At 51.4% G+C, this 14,196-nt stretch overlaps 2 protein-coding genes across 3 annotated transcripts; one reads left to right on the top strand and one right to left on the bottom strand.

Annotated features, from left to right (window-relative positions):
* Nucleotides 1–1,095: 1,095 nt before the first annotated feature.
* INKA1 (inka box actin regulator 1) lies at nucleotides 1,096–2,930 on the top strand. 2 transcript variants are annotated; one of them, XM_081301865.1, is made up of 3 exons: nucleotides 1,096–1,337; nucleotides 1,703–1,891; nucleotides 2,086–2,930. In XM_081301865.1, the coding sequence occupies exons 1-3, from the start codon at nucleotides 1,122–1,124 to the stop codon at nucleotides 2,887–2,889; spliced, it is 1,209 nt and encodes a 402-aa protein (XP_081157991.1). In that variant the 5' UTR covers nucleotides 1,096–1,121; the 3' UTR covers nucleotides 2,890–2,930. The 2 variants fall into 2 exon arrangements, with proteins under 2 accessions (XP_081157991.1, XP_081157990.1); XM_081301864.1 differs by lacking the exon at nucleotides 1,703–1,891 and having other exon boundaries at nucleotides 1,097–1,337.
* A 27-nt stretch (nucleotides 2,931–2,957) lies between these two features.
* Nucleotides 2,958–12,326, bottom strand: UBA7 (ubiquitin like modifier activating enzyme 7). The gene is made up of 24 exons (XM_081301863.1): nucleotides 12,145–12,326; nucleotides 11,891–12,059; nucleotides 11,661–11,795; nucleotides 11,450–11,556; nucleotides 11,067–11,157; nucleotides 10,823–10,958; nucleotides 10,531–10,628; nucleotides 10,308–10,454; nucleotides 9,428–9,598; nucleotides 9,149–9,250; nucleotides 8,920–9,000; nucleotides 8,686–8,841; nucleotides 8,435–8,600; nucleotides 8,153–8,358; nucleotides 8,007–8,065; nucleotides 7,748–7,925; nucleotides 7,600–7,674; nucleotides 7,179–7,359; nucleotides 6,406–6,488; nucleotides 5,852–5,941; nucleotides 5,568–5,759; nucleotides 3,971–4,063; nucleotides 3,795–3,895; nucleotides 2,958–3,334 (listed from the first exon to the last, which is right to left on the bottom strand). The coding sequence occupies exons 1-24, from the start codon at nucleotides 12,198–12,200 to the stop codon at nucleotides 3,205–3,207; spliced, it is 3,003 nt and encodes a 1,000-aa protein (XP_081157989.1). The 5' UTR covers nucleotides 12,201–12,326; the 3' UTR covers nucleotides 2,958–3,204.
* Between the last annotated feature and the right edge of the window lie 1,870 nt (nucleotides 12,327–14,196).

The following is a 14,196-nucleotide window of genomic DNA, read 5'->3' on the forward strand; positions in this document are numbered from 1 at the left end:
TTGATAAAGGCAGGAGCCTCCACTCTTATTACAGAGTTGTTCTCTCAAAGCAGCTGATATTATCAAACAGGAACCAGTCCAGGTCATTCACTACAAAAGAACTTGTTCTCCCTCTATTACTGAGCTATATCCTCAGCTCTTTTTAAAATCTTATTTTGAGATACGATCTCACTAAGTTGCCCAGGCTGGCCTCCAACTTGCCACCCTTTTGCCTCAGCATCCCAAGTAGTCAGGACTGGAGAAGAATGCCACCCCTACCGGCTAGAATGCCTGTCTTCTTGACCTCCTCACAATGACTAAGGTTGCACCCTGATGTCACTTGCTCTGAGAGACCTCTTCTTCAAACTACTCCATTGCCCCATATTTTCCTGTCTGCTGAAAGGTACAGTCGGTTTCCTGTTACACTATACCCTTGAACCTAGCCTGTGATTATGGAGTAATCTCAGCGGACAGGTTCTGATCATTCTCGCTAAAGAAGATCGTCGCTGTCTCCCTCAGTCTTTACACGGTGACAGTCACAGGGCTTGCGGATGGTCCGAAGTCGCTTCTGAACTGAAGCTAGGCGCGCGCTCCCCACTAGAGGGCGATCAAACCTAGCACAACACAAAGCGGGACCGCACTCGGGTGGGATTTCTGAAGCCTGGTTCTTTACGCTGCTATGAAGTCCTGCAATCCCTGAGTACTCAGTGGGGCCGAACCTCGCTCCTGTCATTTCCAGGGATTGTCGAGGCCAGCCTAAGGAACAGGTCATACCCCTAATGGGCCACAACATTGTCGAGTACAGGATCTGGCCCTCTGCTCACATGTGGTCGCCCCACGAGGCCCTGGTGGGAGGGACTGCTATTTCACGAGGGAACATATGGGGAAGGGGAGACCACCCTGGGGAAGGGACCTGTACTTCGTTACGCAACGAACACAGGGTTAGCTAAACCTTCCAAGGCATCAGGGGTCGCGGAATGGGCACCGTCCAGTTTCCAATTACAGCCTCTCCCCTCCCCGCAGAGCTAGTGCAGAAACGGGACGCCCAATTCACTCATCCCGCCAGGCTTCGGGGGCGGGGCCGTTTCAACTTCGCCCCGCCCCCATTGGCTGCGGCGCCGGGGGCGGGGCGTGGCTGCCAGATGTTGGGGCGGCGGCGGCGGCGGCGGGAGTTCAGCAGTGTGAGGATTCTCTTAGCAAGGCGCAGGGCGAGGGCGCCGCTGGCTGGCCACCCGAGCCTTCTCCGCGTCGCTCCTGCCCGGAGTCGAGGAGGAATTGGCAGGGCTGGCGGGAGCTCCGGCACCAACATGCACAGCGCTCGACTTGACAGCTTCCTGAGCCAGCTCCGCTGGGAACTGGTGAGGCTTGGGAGTGGGCGTGGTCGTGAGGACCTATGTGGGGTGCCCAGCTGCTGCCCTGCCAGGAAAACAAACGGGTGCGGGGTCGTTCGAGTGCCCATCCAGGCGGGATGGGGGCGGGGCGGGGCGGTGCAGTGTAGCTGGCCCAGATGGCCCGCCTTGAGTTTCTGGACAGTTGAGAGCTGTTCTGGGCATCAGGTAACAGCCGCCCCGCTGGCTGTGCCGCTGGGCAGCGGGGGAGGAGGATAGTGAGGAGGACTTCTTTTGAGGTGGGGCAGAGGCGCCAAGGATCTAAAGAGGTTCCAGCGTTGCTGTGGACGCCCCCTACCTCTGACCTGTACCTTGTTCCTCCACCCCTAACTTAGAAAGCACCAAGTCTTTCTTTGAAAGACGCTTTGGGGATATGCATCATCCAAAAGGCACGGGATGCCTCCCCTCCAGACCCTGGGCAGGACTTACTTCCCGATGCAGGCCCACAACCCTGCCGGCCCGCCCCAGTGGCGGGTGCCGACTTGCCCAGCTCTGCGTGCTGCAGCCTGCCAGACTGCCACCAGGTCTGCAATGGAAGCCACACGAGCTTCGTGTTTCTGTGCCCCCATGCCAGCCCTGTGCTCACTTTCTGCCTTGTTGCCCAGGCCAGCACACCTATCAAGCTCTCTTGGATGCTCTATTTTCATGGCTGGCCTGGCCAGGCAGGCAGGGGTGACAAATGATACCCCTATGACTTGTACCCTTTCTTCCCCTTCAGTTGTGCGGTCGGGATACAGGCTCATCCCCTATGCCTGGCCCCTTGCAGCCACCCCCTAAAACTGATCCTGGTGTGCAGTCTGGCCATCAACTTAGGGTTTCAGATGCCTTGGAAGAGGATTCTGTCTGCTGTGTGGAAGAGGAAGAGGAGGAGGAAGCCTTGGTGGCAGAAGATAGGGGTGCAGCCTTGAGGGGCCCAAGGGAGCATGCCCTAGACTGGGACTCTGGCTTCTCAGAAGTGTCAGGCAGCACATGGCGAGAGGAAGAGCTTTCTGTACTCGCGCGCCCTGCACTCCCAGCACGGCTCCCTCATACCCAGCGCCTCTCAGTCAGTGATCTCCCCCTGCTTAACAGGGCATCTGTAGCCAGCATACCACCTGCCCACCACCGTCCACGGCCCAAGTCTACTCCAGATGCCTGCCTGGAGCACTGGCAGGGATTGGAAGCAGAGGACTGGACAGCAGCCCTGCTGAACAGGGGACGTAGTCGCCAGCCCCTGGTGCTGGGGGACAACTGTTTTGCTGACTTAGTTCACAACTGGATGGAACTGCCTGAAGCAGCAAGTGAGGGGGGTGATGGAGGCATACCCCGTGCCCGAGCTCGACCCCCGCAATTTCTGCTTGGTCTCTCTGAGCAGTTGCGGCGCAGGCTGTCCAGGGCTCGTAGGGCAGCTATGGCAGGAAAGCGGCTGTCATGCCCACCTCGCGCAGAATCTGAACTGCCTGCGGACCTATCACGCTTTGCAGCCCTCATGAGCTGCCGCAGTCGCCAGCCCATCATTTACAATGATGTCAGTTATCTCTGACCCTGCCTTCTAGCCTGGGACAATAAAGGCCTTTTTCTAGACTGTTGGTTCCATACCCCTGAGGCTTGAGGAGGTGGTCCCAGCCTTGTGAGGCACAGTCCATGGAGGCAAATCTAAAGCCTTTTCCTCACTCTCCAGAGTGTTGTCTTGCCCGTGTCACTTGCCCATGTGATTTATTGCCCTGTGTTCTGTCATCCATGTTTTCCACTATGCCTTCCTTCAACAAGCATTTATTGTGTGTCTGCTGTAGGCTCAAGATGCAGCGCTTTTGGGCAGATCTCCATAGAGCCAAGTGGTAGGGCAGTGGCTGCCTTGTTACAATTCATAGTGCAGAGGTGGGAAGGCCATTTCTTCTTCCTCACCCTCACAGCTCAGCTCCAGTACTAGTACCTGAAGTCCAGGTTCAGGCACCTGGCCGGTCACCTGCTGAACCAGTTCTGTCACCCTGGTGTGTGTGGGGGGGGAAGCAGGTTAGTGGAGATTGGGTAGGTGAGCTGAGGTAGACAGAGGATAACTTGGCATGGACTAGAGGGTGCTACAGAGCCTTCAGGAGCCCAGACCACAAGCAGGAGCAGCTCAAGACAGGAAACATCTGAAACTATTTTAGGAGCAGCTGGTGGGCGGGCAAGAGGCAGGAAGCTGTAGGTCCCCTGGGAGTGGGCTGTGAAAGGGCAGCTGAGCAGAAAGGGTTGGGGGCTGGTGGAGCTGGCTAAGAGAGCTCCCAAAGGCCCCTCCTTAGGCTCTCGCCCTGCCCCCAGTCCATTTGCTTGCCCCATTTGGTGAAAGAATGCTTCAGGAAGGTGTGAGGGGCCTAGAATGGGGTTAGGAAAAAGAAAGGCTGTGTGTACCCCATCCTCAACCTCCAGGGGCAGGCAGGGCCTAGCTAGAGCTGGCTGTGGGCTCACCTGAGGGACAGGCGCTGGGCCTGCTTTTGAGATGACCATCGTGCCGAATAGAGCAGGGCTTGGTCATACAGAAGCATCCTTACCCTTAGTCCATATTGTTCCTAGACAGATACAGGTCAGATACCCACTGGGCCAGGCTGGGTTGGACTTGGGGGCAGGGTGGGGTCAGGGCACACCTGGAGATGGGCCAGCAGTGACTCCAGTGTCCTCTCAGGCTGTCCAGCAGGCACCTTCAGGCGGTCCCAAGAAGTCCACTTCAGGCAATTGAACTAGGGGGTGGGGGTGAGGATGAGTGAGAGTTTTCACATAAATGGATAACCCCTGTCCCAGTTACTAGCAGCCTTTTCTAGGGGAGGAGCTAGACTAGAAGCAGGAAGTGAGGGGGGGCAGAGGGTGGGATCTGGGCCCAGAGTCTCAGCCCCCTCCCTGCCCAGGCTGAGGCCAGCACAGGAAATGGGGCTATGGGGCCCACACAGGGAAACAGACTGATCCATCATACAGGCCAGTTGTTGGAGGGGGACTAAGGGGGTGGTGCTTCCTGAGGAAGCCAGAGCTAGGCTACTGGAGTCTCTGATAAAGCTGCTTGTTCCTCAAATGCAAGGCTAGGAGCGGGAGGATACATCCTATTCCCTCATCCTTACTTTTAGAGCCTTTGACTAGTTTTAGGCACACAGGAGTACATAGTACAGTGACTACTGGAGCCCTACTGGCCCAGAGATCCCAGCAGAGACACAGTCTATAGAAGCCTCCTGTTCCTGTCCAGTTGAGTTTCTGATGTCTAGAGTTGAGGACAGAAGAGTGGCGGACAGCCAGAGTCTAGGATGGGGGACCTTGCCAGCCCCTAAGAAAACATACTGGGGTCAAGATGAGACTAGGTTAGAGACTCTTCCTCCATTCCACAGACAAAGCAGCCTGTGTGCTGGTTAGAGGTGGGGTGTCTCACTAAAGGGCTCTACGTGTTGTGTCCAGAGGGACCCTAGGGCTGCTTGGCAAAGGCTAGGGCCTTTGTCAGTGACCTTTGACCTTTGGCTTCTCCCCTGACAACAGCATTCCCTCTATCCTCTTTCTTATGCCCCAAGGAAATACCACTACTACAAAGTCTGGGCACACAATTTGGAGATAGTCCCTGTCCTGCACTCACAGGAACATATGCACACAAGCCCAGGAACACCCACATGTATACCCACATACACATCCATGCATGTCCACATCGAGGAGAGCCTTGCATTCCCATCTGGCTCACAGATGTGCAAGCTTTCTCCCTTCACACCTACACACCAGGGAAGCCCAGACTCTGGTGCACTCACATCTGTGACAATCACACACACAGGGCTGTTGTTCCACATTGCTAGTGGCAAATCTAGTGCCCTTTAATTCACCTTGGAGGGGGCAGGCCAGGGCCCTACATCTTTCTAGGGGTGGGGCCATGATTCCCCTTACCTACAAATTCCCCCTCCCCACTATCTACCCCCTCAGGAAAACTTCTGGGAAGGAGGAGGTTGGGAGGATGTCTGGCTCCACTAATGAGTTAAAGCTGCACCACCCCCCCCAGACCCTGGATTGGAGTGGGGTGGGAGGAAAGGCTGATGGCTGCTTCCTGTGTCTGACAGGTCTCAGCCTGGCCTCATAGCAGGAAGGGGGCTGGAGGGAGTCTTGAGAACTCCTCCACAGTCTGGGTTCTGGAGTGAGGCCACAGCTAGAGTAGGGCCTGTTTGGGAAGATGCAGGAAAGCCCAAAATTAGCAGGGGTAAGGGTAAGATATCAAGGGCTCACCATCTGGGTAGCTGGAGCAGAAGGCACCCAACGCATGAAGTTGTTTTCAGCCAGGTGCAGATAGCTATGACGAAAGGCACTAAGGGGCCGTGCCCCATACACTACCTTATACAATTCCAGGCCCACCAGACCTGCCACAGCTGCTGTAGTGGTGGCAATGGCTGGTATAATCTGGCCCACAATTCGTTTGCTCTGTTAAGGACAGGAGATTTGGTTAGAAAATAAGCTGTAGAGCTAAAGTTTAGCCTCTACTTCCAGGACTGAGCCCTAAGGGGTCGGGTTACCTGAGAACAGTTGACTGGTATGATCCCATAGTTTTGAGATCGAAGGCTGGCTGCGGCTGTCACAAAGTCCATGTGAAAGTTGCTGTCATCCTGTGAGGCCCAAATCACAGTAGCATTAATACTAAAATGTGCCCATTCCCTTGGTCAACTGTGTGCCACTGTAGATGCACAGTTTTATTTTTTTGTAGTACTGTGGAGTACCCAGAAGTGCTTTATTCCGAGCTATATTCCCAGCCCTTTTTACTTTACATTAAGACAGGGTTTCTCTAAATTGCCCAGGCTGGCCTCAAACTTATGATCCCTGCCTCAGCTTCTTGAGTTGCTGGGACTACAGGTGTGTGAAGTGAGGCCCAGGAGGTCTTTACACAGTTTTGTAGGTAGGAAGGAGCTCACCATCTCCCCCTTGTCACACAGTGAGGCTGAGGTTCAAGGAAGGTGAGCTGCTTCCAGGTACCTACTGGAAGAGAACTCAGGGATTCTCAATCAACCCTCTGTTCCTCACCTTCGCCCACAACTTCCCTAGCCCAATACCTTACACCAACTTAAGATCCCACCTTCTCAAACATCAGAGGCTTCAGGGGAGGAAACTTGCCCCAGACTTCCAGAGCTTCTTGCAGTTTCTTCAACATCTCAGGGCCTATGAGGGGAGGGGATGTTGGGGTAGTCCTTAGCCCCTGTCTCCTACACTCTTCCTGGAGTCTAGTGCCTATTCTTGGTTTTTGCTAAGTCTGCCAGTTACTACACTCTTTTTTTCGAGGGGGGGGCATGGGGGGATACCAGGGATGGAACCCAAGGGCACTTAACCTATGAGCCCTTTTATTTTTTATTTTGAAGCAAGGTCTCACTAAGTTGCATAGGGCCTCACTAAGTTGCATAGGGCCTCGATAAGTTGCTGAGGCTGGGTTTAAAGAGTCTCAGTGTAAAAAAAAGAATTGGGATATGGAGTAGGCAGCAGGGAAAGGATCTACCGAGGGGCTAGAGAATGTGGCTAAGCCTAGAGGAGAGCATGGAAAGAGGGCTTGAGGGCTGGGGATGTGGCTCAAGCGGTAGTGCGCTCGCCTGGCATGCGTGCGGCCCGGGTTCGATCCTCAGCACCACATACCAACAAAGATGTTGTGTCCGCAGAGAACTAAAAAATAAATATTAAAAAATTCTCTCTCTCTCTCTCTCTCACTCTCTCTTTAAATAAAAAAGAAAAGGAAAGAGGGCTTGAGATGTACTAAGTTGGCTATAGGGCTCTCAAGCCCTATCTTGCTTCTCTAGGATAGGCTAAAGTCAGGGTCAAGCCTTTTAATGACAGTATGGGGGCCAGGGCCAAGGGTCTCACCAAACTCAGCAGAAGCCCAAGTCAGCTCTAGGTTATTAGTGAAGATGAGGGACAGGTGCTGGGGATCAGGCTGTGGTAACTTCAGCAGCTCCCTGAGTGCAGTTTGATCTGATGAGCCAGGAATCCCGTGCATCTGAGCATATAGGTTGGCAGCTGCCAGCACATAGAGGAGGTGCATATCCTGCAGCAAGACCAAGAGTAGCAGCAGAGACATGGCTGTGAGTGAGCATGTATGGGTAAATACAGGTGGTTCATTGTCCATTTGTGAATCTGTTTGAGCACCTGCTTGCCACACATATAGATACCCAAAAATACACAAACATGGCCATCAGAATCTGCATTTCTACAGAATGCAGAGATGACTTCCTCTGCTCTGAGGGCCATATCTCTATCTCAAGGCTCCCCAAGGATTCCCACTCACCTGGTTGGCATCAAATTCCAAGGGCTGGGGACACTGTTTGGGACTTGACCAGAATGGAGTTCCATCCTCAAGCACCTAGAAAAAGATAGGCTATTGGGCTGAGTCTGGTGCCCATGAACCCTCGACCACCCAACCCCTTGCCACCTACTTTATCAGGTGGGAAGTGTTTCAGTAGCTGTGTGATGCCATAATGGAAGCAGAATTGCCATTGGCCAAGGGCCCACACCACGCAGTCTTGCCAGATCTGTGGGCGCTGTCCTAGGACACCCAGCCGTAGTAAAGTCAGTATCTGTTGCCTATCCATGTCTGCCAGGGAAGTACGTGCCCTGTGGAGAAAGGAGGAAGTTTGAAGCTGAGCCCTGTGCTTGGAGCCCTAAACCTTCTTCCACCTCGCTGTGTGGCCTTACTGTAGGTTGATAGTCTTTGCAGATAGTTGAAAGAGTGCTTCAAATTCATTCCGGGCCCACTGTGGTGGAGGGAAGGACAATAAAGTGTCAGATAAAGAACATATATGCAGTTGAGAGCTGAGCTTAGTGGAGTGAGGTGTGCTCACCTGCAGGGAGTGCTCAGCTGTGCTTGGGAAGTATCGCCCAGTACAGACAGGGTGGGGGGCATCCTCAGAAGCTGAAGCTGAGACAGGGCCATTGTAGACCTCAGTTAAATGTGGTATAAACACTGAAGCACTGCCCCAGGTGCCCTGTGTACCTGCCTCCAACAGTGGCTTCAGATAGTGGGTACAGCGAGCAGCCACATAGTGCCCTGACAAGGGAGCAAAGGGTCAGGAATGAGGCTGACCTGCCTGGGCAAGGGGCTGAGCTCCAAATGAGGCACTCACGAGCTGGAAAACTGTCCAGAGCAGCAACCACACCATCTACATTGGAGAAGAAGTTGTCCCCAAAGATGTGCTCTGTGGTGGGATCTAGTGACCGAATGAGTGGAGTTACCCGTAAGTCTGGGTTCAGTTTTTGAGCAGCTTCAGCAGCCACCTCTGCCTTGGGCCTCTGGGAAGAAGGGAAGAAGATGTTGGGTATGGGATATTATGAGAGGGCAGTCTGGGACACGAGTGTGGGAGGGGCCAGCACTTACTCCAACATCGTGGGTCCTGAAGAGAAACTGACGGCTGAGATTGGAGCGCTCTACATGGTCCATGTCAGCAATAGTCACACCACCACAGCCTCCTGCTCCTAGGCCCACTAGAGCAAAGTCTTTGAGCAGCTCACAGCCAATGGCACCAGTGCCCACCTGCAGGTAGAAGCAACTTTAGCCTAAGGGCCTGACCTGGCCTCCCAAAGACACTCCCACCCCCATTCCACAGCTCACCAAGAAGTAGTGCTGGAGGCTCAGTTTCTTCTGAAAACCAGCCCCAAACACTGCGATTTGCCCATCATAACGGCAGCCTCTCTGGAGGACACAGACTGGGGTCAGTGATGGCTGCTGGCTTATGCTGCATCTCCTTCTTTCACTGAATCAGGACCTAAGATCCATTCTTCACATTTCTTCCCTAGCCATGATTTTGAACAAGGTTTGCACCCCTACCCCAGGAACTCACCGGAGCACAATCCTCAGGATTGGGAAGAGAATCTTCTGGAAGGCAATCAAGGGCGTCAAAGTATAGCCACTGGTCCAGGGGCATGAACTTCCTGGAGATTGCCTAGGGGACAGCACTTTACACCAAGGGTTTCTGCCAACTTCTAACCCCCTCAGATTACAGTTGAAGGCTGTACCTAGATTGGTGAAGCCTCCAGGGCCATGGTCTGGTAACTGGGTGTTTCACTGACCCACATACCTCCCCGTCTCCTTCCTCATCCCTGCCTGTGACTGTGCCCACCTTCAGGACTTCCTGGGCAGCCACTGCTCCCAGAATGGCTGCCATGGGACTCAAGTCACCAGCACTACTCAGGGCAATTGTCCGCAGTAGGGCCTCATCCAGTGGCTCTTCTTCTCGGCCCTTCAGGGGTTCCAGGGCCTGTGCCAGACCTACCACAATCTCTGCATCAGCCTGTGGGGTGGAAATCTATGGGCATTGCAATCCAGCCTGACTTGGAAACCCCCACACCTAAAGCCTTTAGGTAGCTATCACCCTGTTCTACAGAAGAGGAAGCAGAAGCCTAAGTGGGAAGGCCTAGTCTTATTTCTAGCCTGGGCAGCATAACCAGAGGATGCCCTGCACCAGAGAAAGGCCCAAGAGGCTTTACCAATTTGAGTGGAGCTTCCAACTTGGTTCTGATGGATTAGGACACAGCAGGGGTCCCCAGGCTGTGTGCCTGGCACTTCTGTGGACTCAGCCTCTAGTTTAAAGATAGTGATTTTCATCTCCTCCTTTTTTTCCCCCCTTTGGTACTAAGATTAAACTCAGGGATGCTCTCCACTGAGCTACATCCTTAGTCCTTCTTATATTTTATTTTAAGATAGGGTCTCCTTAAATTATCAAGTCCCCATCACAGAAGGAGAGTCTATTGTCCTCTTTTCTCAGAGTGAGAATGCCAGGGGAGCCCTGACCTTGAATTTGCAATCCTCCTGCCTCAGCCTCCTAAGTAGCTGGGATTTTAACTGTCTGTCACTGTACCCAGCTTCTTCTTCCTTTTTTAAATTTTTTTTTAAGTGGGGATATTGTTTCTGGGGTTCAAACTTGAATCTGTGAATTGTCACTGAGGTGAGGTCTCAAGTGAAACTCCAATAAGGCTAGGGGGTATAGTGGGACCACTCACATGATCCCAGGGTTGGGGCAGCCGGCCATGGAGTTGCTGGAATTTGTGCAGTGCACAGAAGGCCTGATGTAGGCAGTGGGCACGATGGGCTTGCTGGTGATTCTGAGCCACCATCCGGGGCTGGTGCAGGGCTATGTTCAGGGGCTCCTGCAATGGATACTTGGTTTAGGGTCAGGTCTAGAACACTTCAGAACACTCCCATCTCAGATGCACTTGAACTTACATGTATCACAGTCTTGGATCTCTTGACTTCAATAATAATCCCACCATGCAAGTAACGGGAAAAAGTTGTTGTGTCCCCGATCTCCAAGGACCCATCCTCTGAAAGAGATCTAACCTAGTAAATTATGATCCCTGAACCTGGGTAGTTTCCATATCCCATCCTGACTTCTGTGTCCCAGACCTTATTGCACCCTGGGAAAGGTGAAAGGAAAACCTATCCCCCAGGACCAGACTATATTTACTATCAATGAGGTCTTGGGCATTGAGCCCAGGGTGGGATGGGGTTGGCTTACCTTGTACATGGATGGGCCGGGGAGAACAGCCATTGAGTTCAACCATGCCCTCAATGCCTGAGAAAGTTACTAAGTTCCCATCACAGAAGGAGTTTCTATTATCCTCTCTTCTCAGAGTGAGAATGCCAGGAGAGCCCTGGGTGGAAGGTGGCTTGTCTCAGGTGTGCCTATTCCTGTTTTCCACAGGCTTTGGCAACCAACAATTCCCTAGACAGCAGGTAAATACCCACTTCTCAGTACTCACCTGGGAGATGTGCTGGATAGCAGCTGTCAGGGGCTCTGACTCTGTAGGGTCCTGCACAATGAAGTCCTCACCAAAGTCACAGAATAACTGCCTAGTGTAAATGGCCAGGATCACAGGTTGTAGTTAAGGATAGGGGATACTAGGAATGCTGGGAGAGGTTTGGAAACTAGATTTTTTTGTTTTTGTTTTTGTTTGTTACTAAGGCAGGTCTGGAGTCTGGATTAGAAGAACCACAGGGGTGGGACTGAAGACCAGAATTGCAGGAAGTTCTGGGACAGGCCTGAGGTTGGGTGGAGGGGCACTGGAACAAGCTTAGAATTGGGGACAGCACTGAGACCAATTGTTGGCTGTGATATATAGGCTGGGCAGATAATCTCACTCACCCCACAAGGCCCCGAGTATCAGCCACTACAAAGCAGATTCCATGCTTGTGGCACAAGGTGCCCACCTTCAGCTGTTCCTCCAACTTTGAGGCAGTTAGCACTACCACCTGGATAAACACCATGATCAGCAGGCCAGAACCACTGCCAAGGCCTCCCTTCTGTTGAGCGTAGAGCTGGAAACTGGCCTAGAAACTGGGACTGGAGAAGTTACCTGGAAGTTCAGCAGTAGGTCCTCCGTGATGTCACCTGTATGGACAAAGACCTGGACAGCTTCATTGAGTTGAGCCAAGTGTTTTTGAGAGGCATCAGCCCTGTTCTTTTCCAAGTCGTTCTCTGAAAGGAAAACCTAAGGAGAGATCCAGTGCAGAATGAGCAAAGAGATTTCCCTTGGGTCCTGTCCCCATCCTGGTCTGAGAGCCTGGAGCCCCTCAGGACCCTTACCTGGGCAGCCAGGTCAGACCAGCAGGTGGGATGGGGATCATGCAGAGTGAGACTGCCAATCCCCATCAGGACCAGGTTCTTGGCCACCTCAGCCCCCAGGCCTTTCAGGCCAGATAGCAGGACTTTGGCTTTCTGAATCCTCTGCATGGCAAGTGGGCCCAGCACATACCTGTGGATGGGAAGTAGGAGGACAGGCATCTAGAGATCAGAGAGGTCTGAAGGCCACCCCACTCCCTATCCACCTCAAGGCTCACAGCTGCCGGGAGTATATCTCCTCATCCAGCAACATGGAAGGCTCTGGGATATTCATCTTCAGGCCTGGCGCTTACAACTATAGTCTCTGTGTGGGAAGTGGCACCACACAGGTCTCAGGGGTTGTAACTAGAGCAAACAGGCAGCAAAGCCAAGGGACTAAAGAAAGCTGCTGGTTACCACCTCCTTCCTGATTCCTCTGTCATTTCAGGGAAAGCAAAAGTGAAAGTGAGAATATACTCTGAGCAGACTCCTGCCCAGCCTCCAGGCTAGGACAGATGCCCAACCTCAGTGGGCCAATTGCCAGGTCTATTGCCTGGGATGAGTCCCAGGATTATAAGAGGGTAGGCAGTCTGAACTGAAGGTAGGAAGCACAGAGCAGCCACAATCACACCATTTTTCTTTTAAACTTCTCTTTTGAAATAATTGTAGATTGATTAAAAGAAGTTACAAAAATAGGATAGAGAATTCCAGTGTATCCTTTATAGGTTTGTATTTTTTGTCTTAGCAATTTGGGGACAGTTGTCTGGAGAATGAACCACAACTACCGAAAAAACTCCACAACAGCTAAATCAAGGGCTGACATAAGTTTTTTTTTTTTTTTAAAGAGACAGATAATTTTAATATTTATTTTTTAGTTATTGGCGGACACAACATCTTTGTTTGTATGTGGTGCTGAGAATCGAACCCGGGCCGCACGCATGCCAGGCGAGCGCGCTACCGCTTGAGCCACATCCCCAGCCCCAAGTTTTTGGTTTTGCTTTTGTTTCAATTGAGGTGAAATTCAGATGGACTCTGGAGTACATGCCTATAATTCCAGTGACTTGGTAGTTGAGGCAGGAGGATTGAAAGTTCAAGGCCAGCCTCAGCAACTTAGCAAGATACTATCTGTTTCAAAATAAAAAATAAAAATAAAAAGGGATGGGGATTTATTTCAGTGATAGAGCATCCCTGGGTTCAATCTCCAATACAAAAACAAAAACAACAAAGAATTGAGGTGAAATTTGTATAACAAAATTAACTATTTTAGGGGCTAGGGGTATAGCTCAGTGCCTAGCATGCATAAGGTCCCTGGGTTCAATCCCTAAGATTACCAGAAAAAAAATTAACCAACTATTTTAAAGCATATAATTAGGTGGCATTGAGTGTACCCACAATATTAATATTATGCAACCTATACCTTTCTTTTTTTTTTTTAAACATTCATCTTTTTTTTTTTAAGAGAGAGAGAGAGAGAGAATTTATTTATTTACTTTAGTTTTTTCAGCGGACACAACACCCTTGCTTGCATGTGGTGCCGAGGATCGAACCCGGGCGGCACGCATGCCAGGCCAGCGCGCTACCGCCTGAGCCACATCCCCAGCCCCTCCTATACCTTTCTTTAGCTTCAAGGTTTTTCATCATCTCAAACACATTAAGTAATTACCACTCTTTCCCTCCACTCCCACTGTGATCCTCTAGCAAACACTATTACGCTTTCTGTTTCTAGGGGTCTGCCTATTTGGGATATTTCTTATAAAAGGAATCATAAAAAATGCCGAGCGCAGAGGCGCATATCTATAATCCAGTTACTTGGAAGGCTGAGACAGGAGAATCTCAAATTCAAGGCCAGCCTCAGCAATTGAGCAAGGCTAAGCAACTTAGTGAGACCCTGTCTCAAAAATAACAAAATAAAAAGGGATGAGGGTGTGACTCAGTGGTTAAGCACCTCTGGGTTCCATCCCTGGTACCAAAATAAATAAATAAATAGAAAAATAAAAAGGGCTAGGGAGGGCTAGGGTTGTAGCTTAGTGGTCGATCACTTGCCTAGCATGTGTGAGGCCCTGGGTTCAATTCTTAGCACCACATATAAATAAATAAATAAAAGGTTTACTGACAACTAAAAAAAAAAAAAAAAAAAAAACAGGGCTAGGGATGTAGCTCAGTGGTACCTGAGTTAAATTGTCCTGGGTTAAATCGTCCAGTACCCTACCCCCAAAATACAACTTTTTATGTCTGCTTCCCTTCATTTAGCATAATTTTTTTAGGTTCATCCAAGTTGTACCCTATATCAG

The sequence above is a fragment of the Spermophilus citellus genome (assembly GCF_964194105.1).
Source record: "Spermophilus citellus genome assembly, chromosome: 7".
NCBI lineage: Eukaryota > Metazoa > Chordata > Mammalia > Rodentia > Sciuridae > Spermophilus > Spermophilus citellus.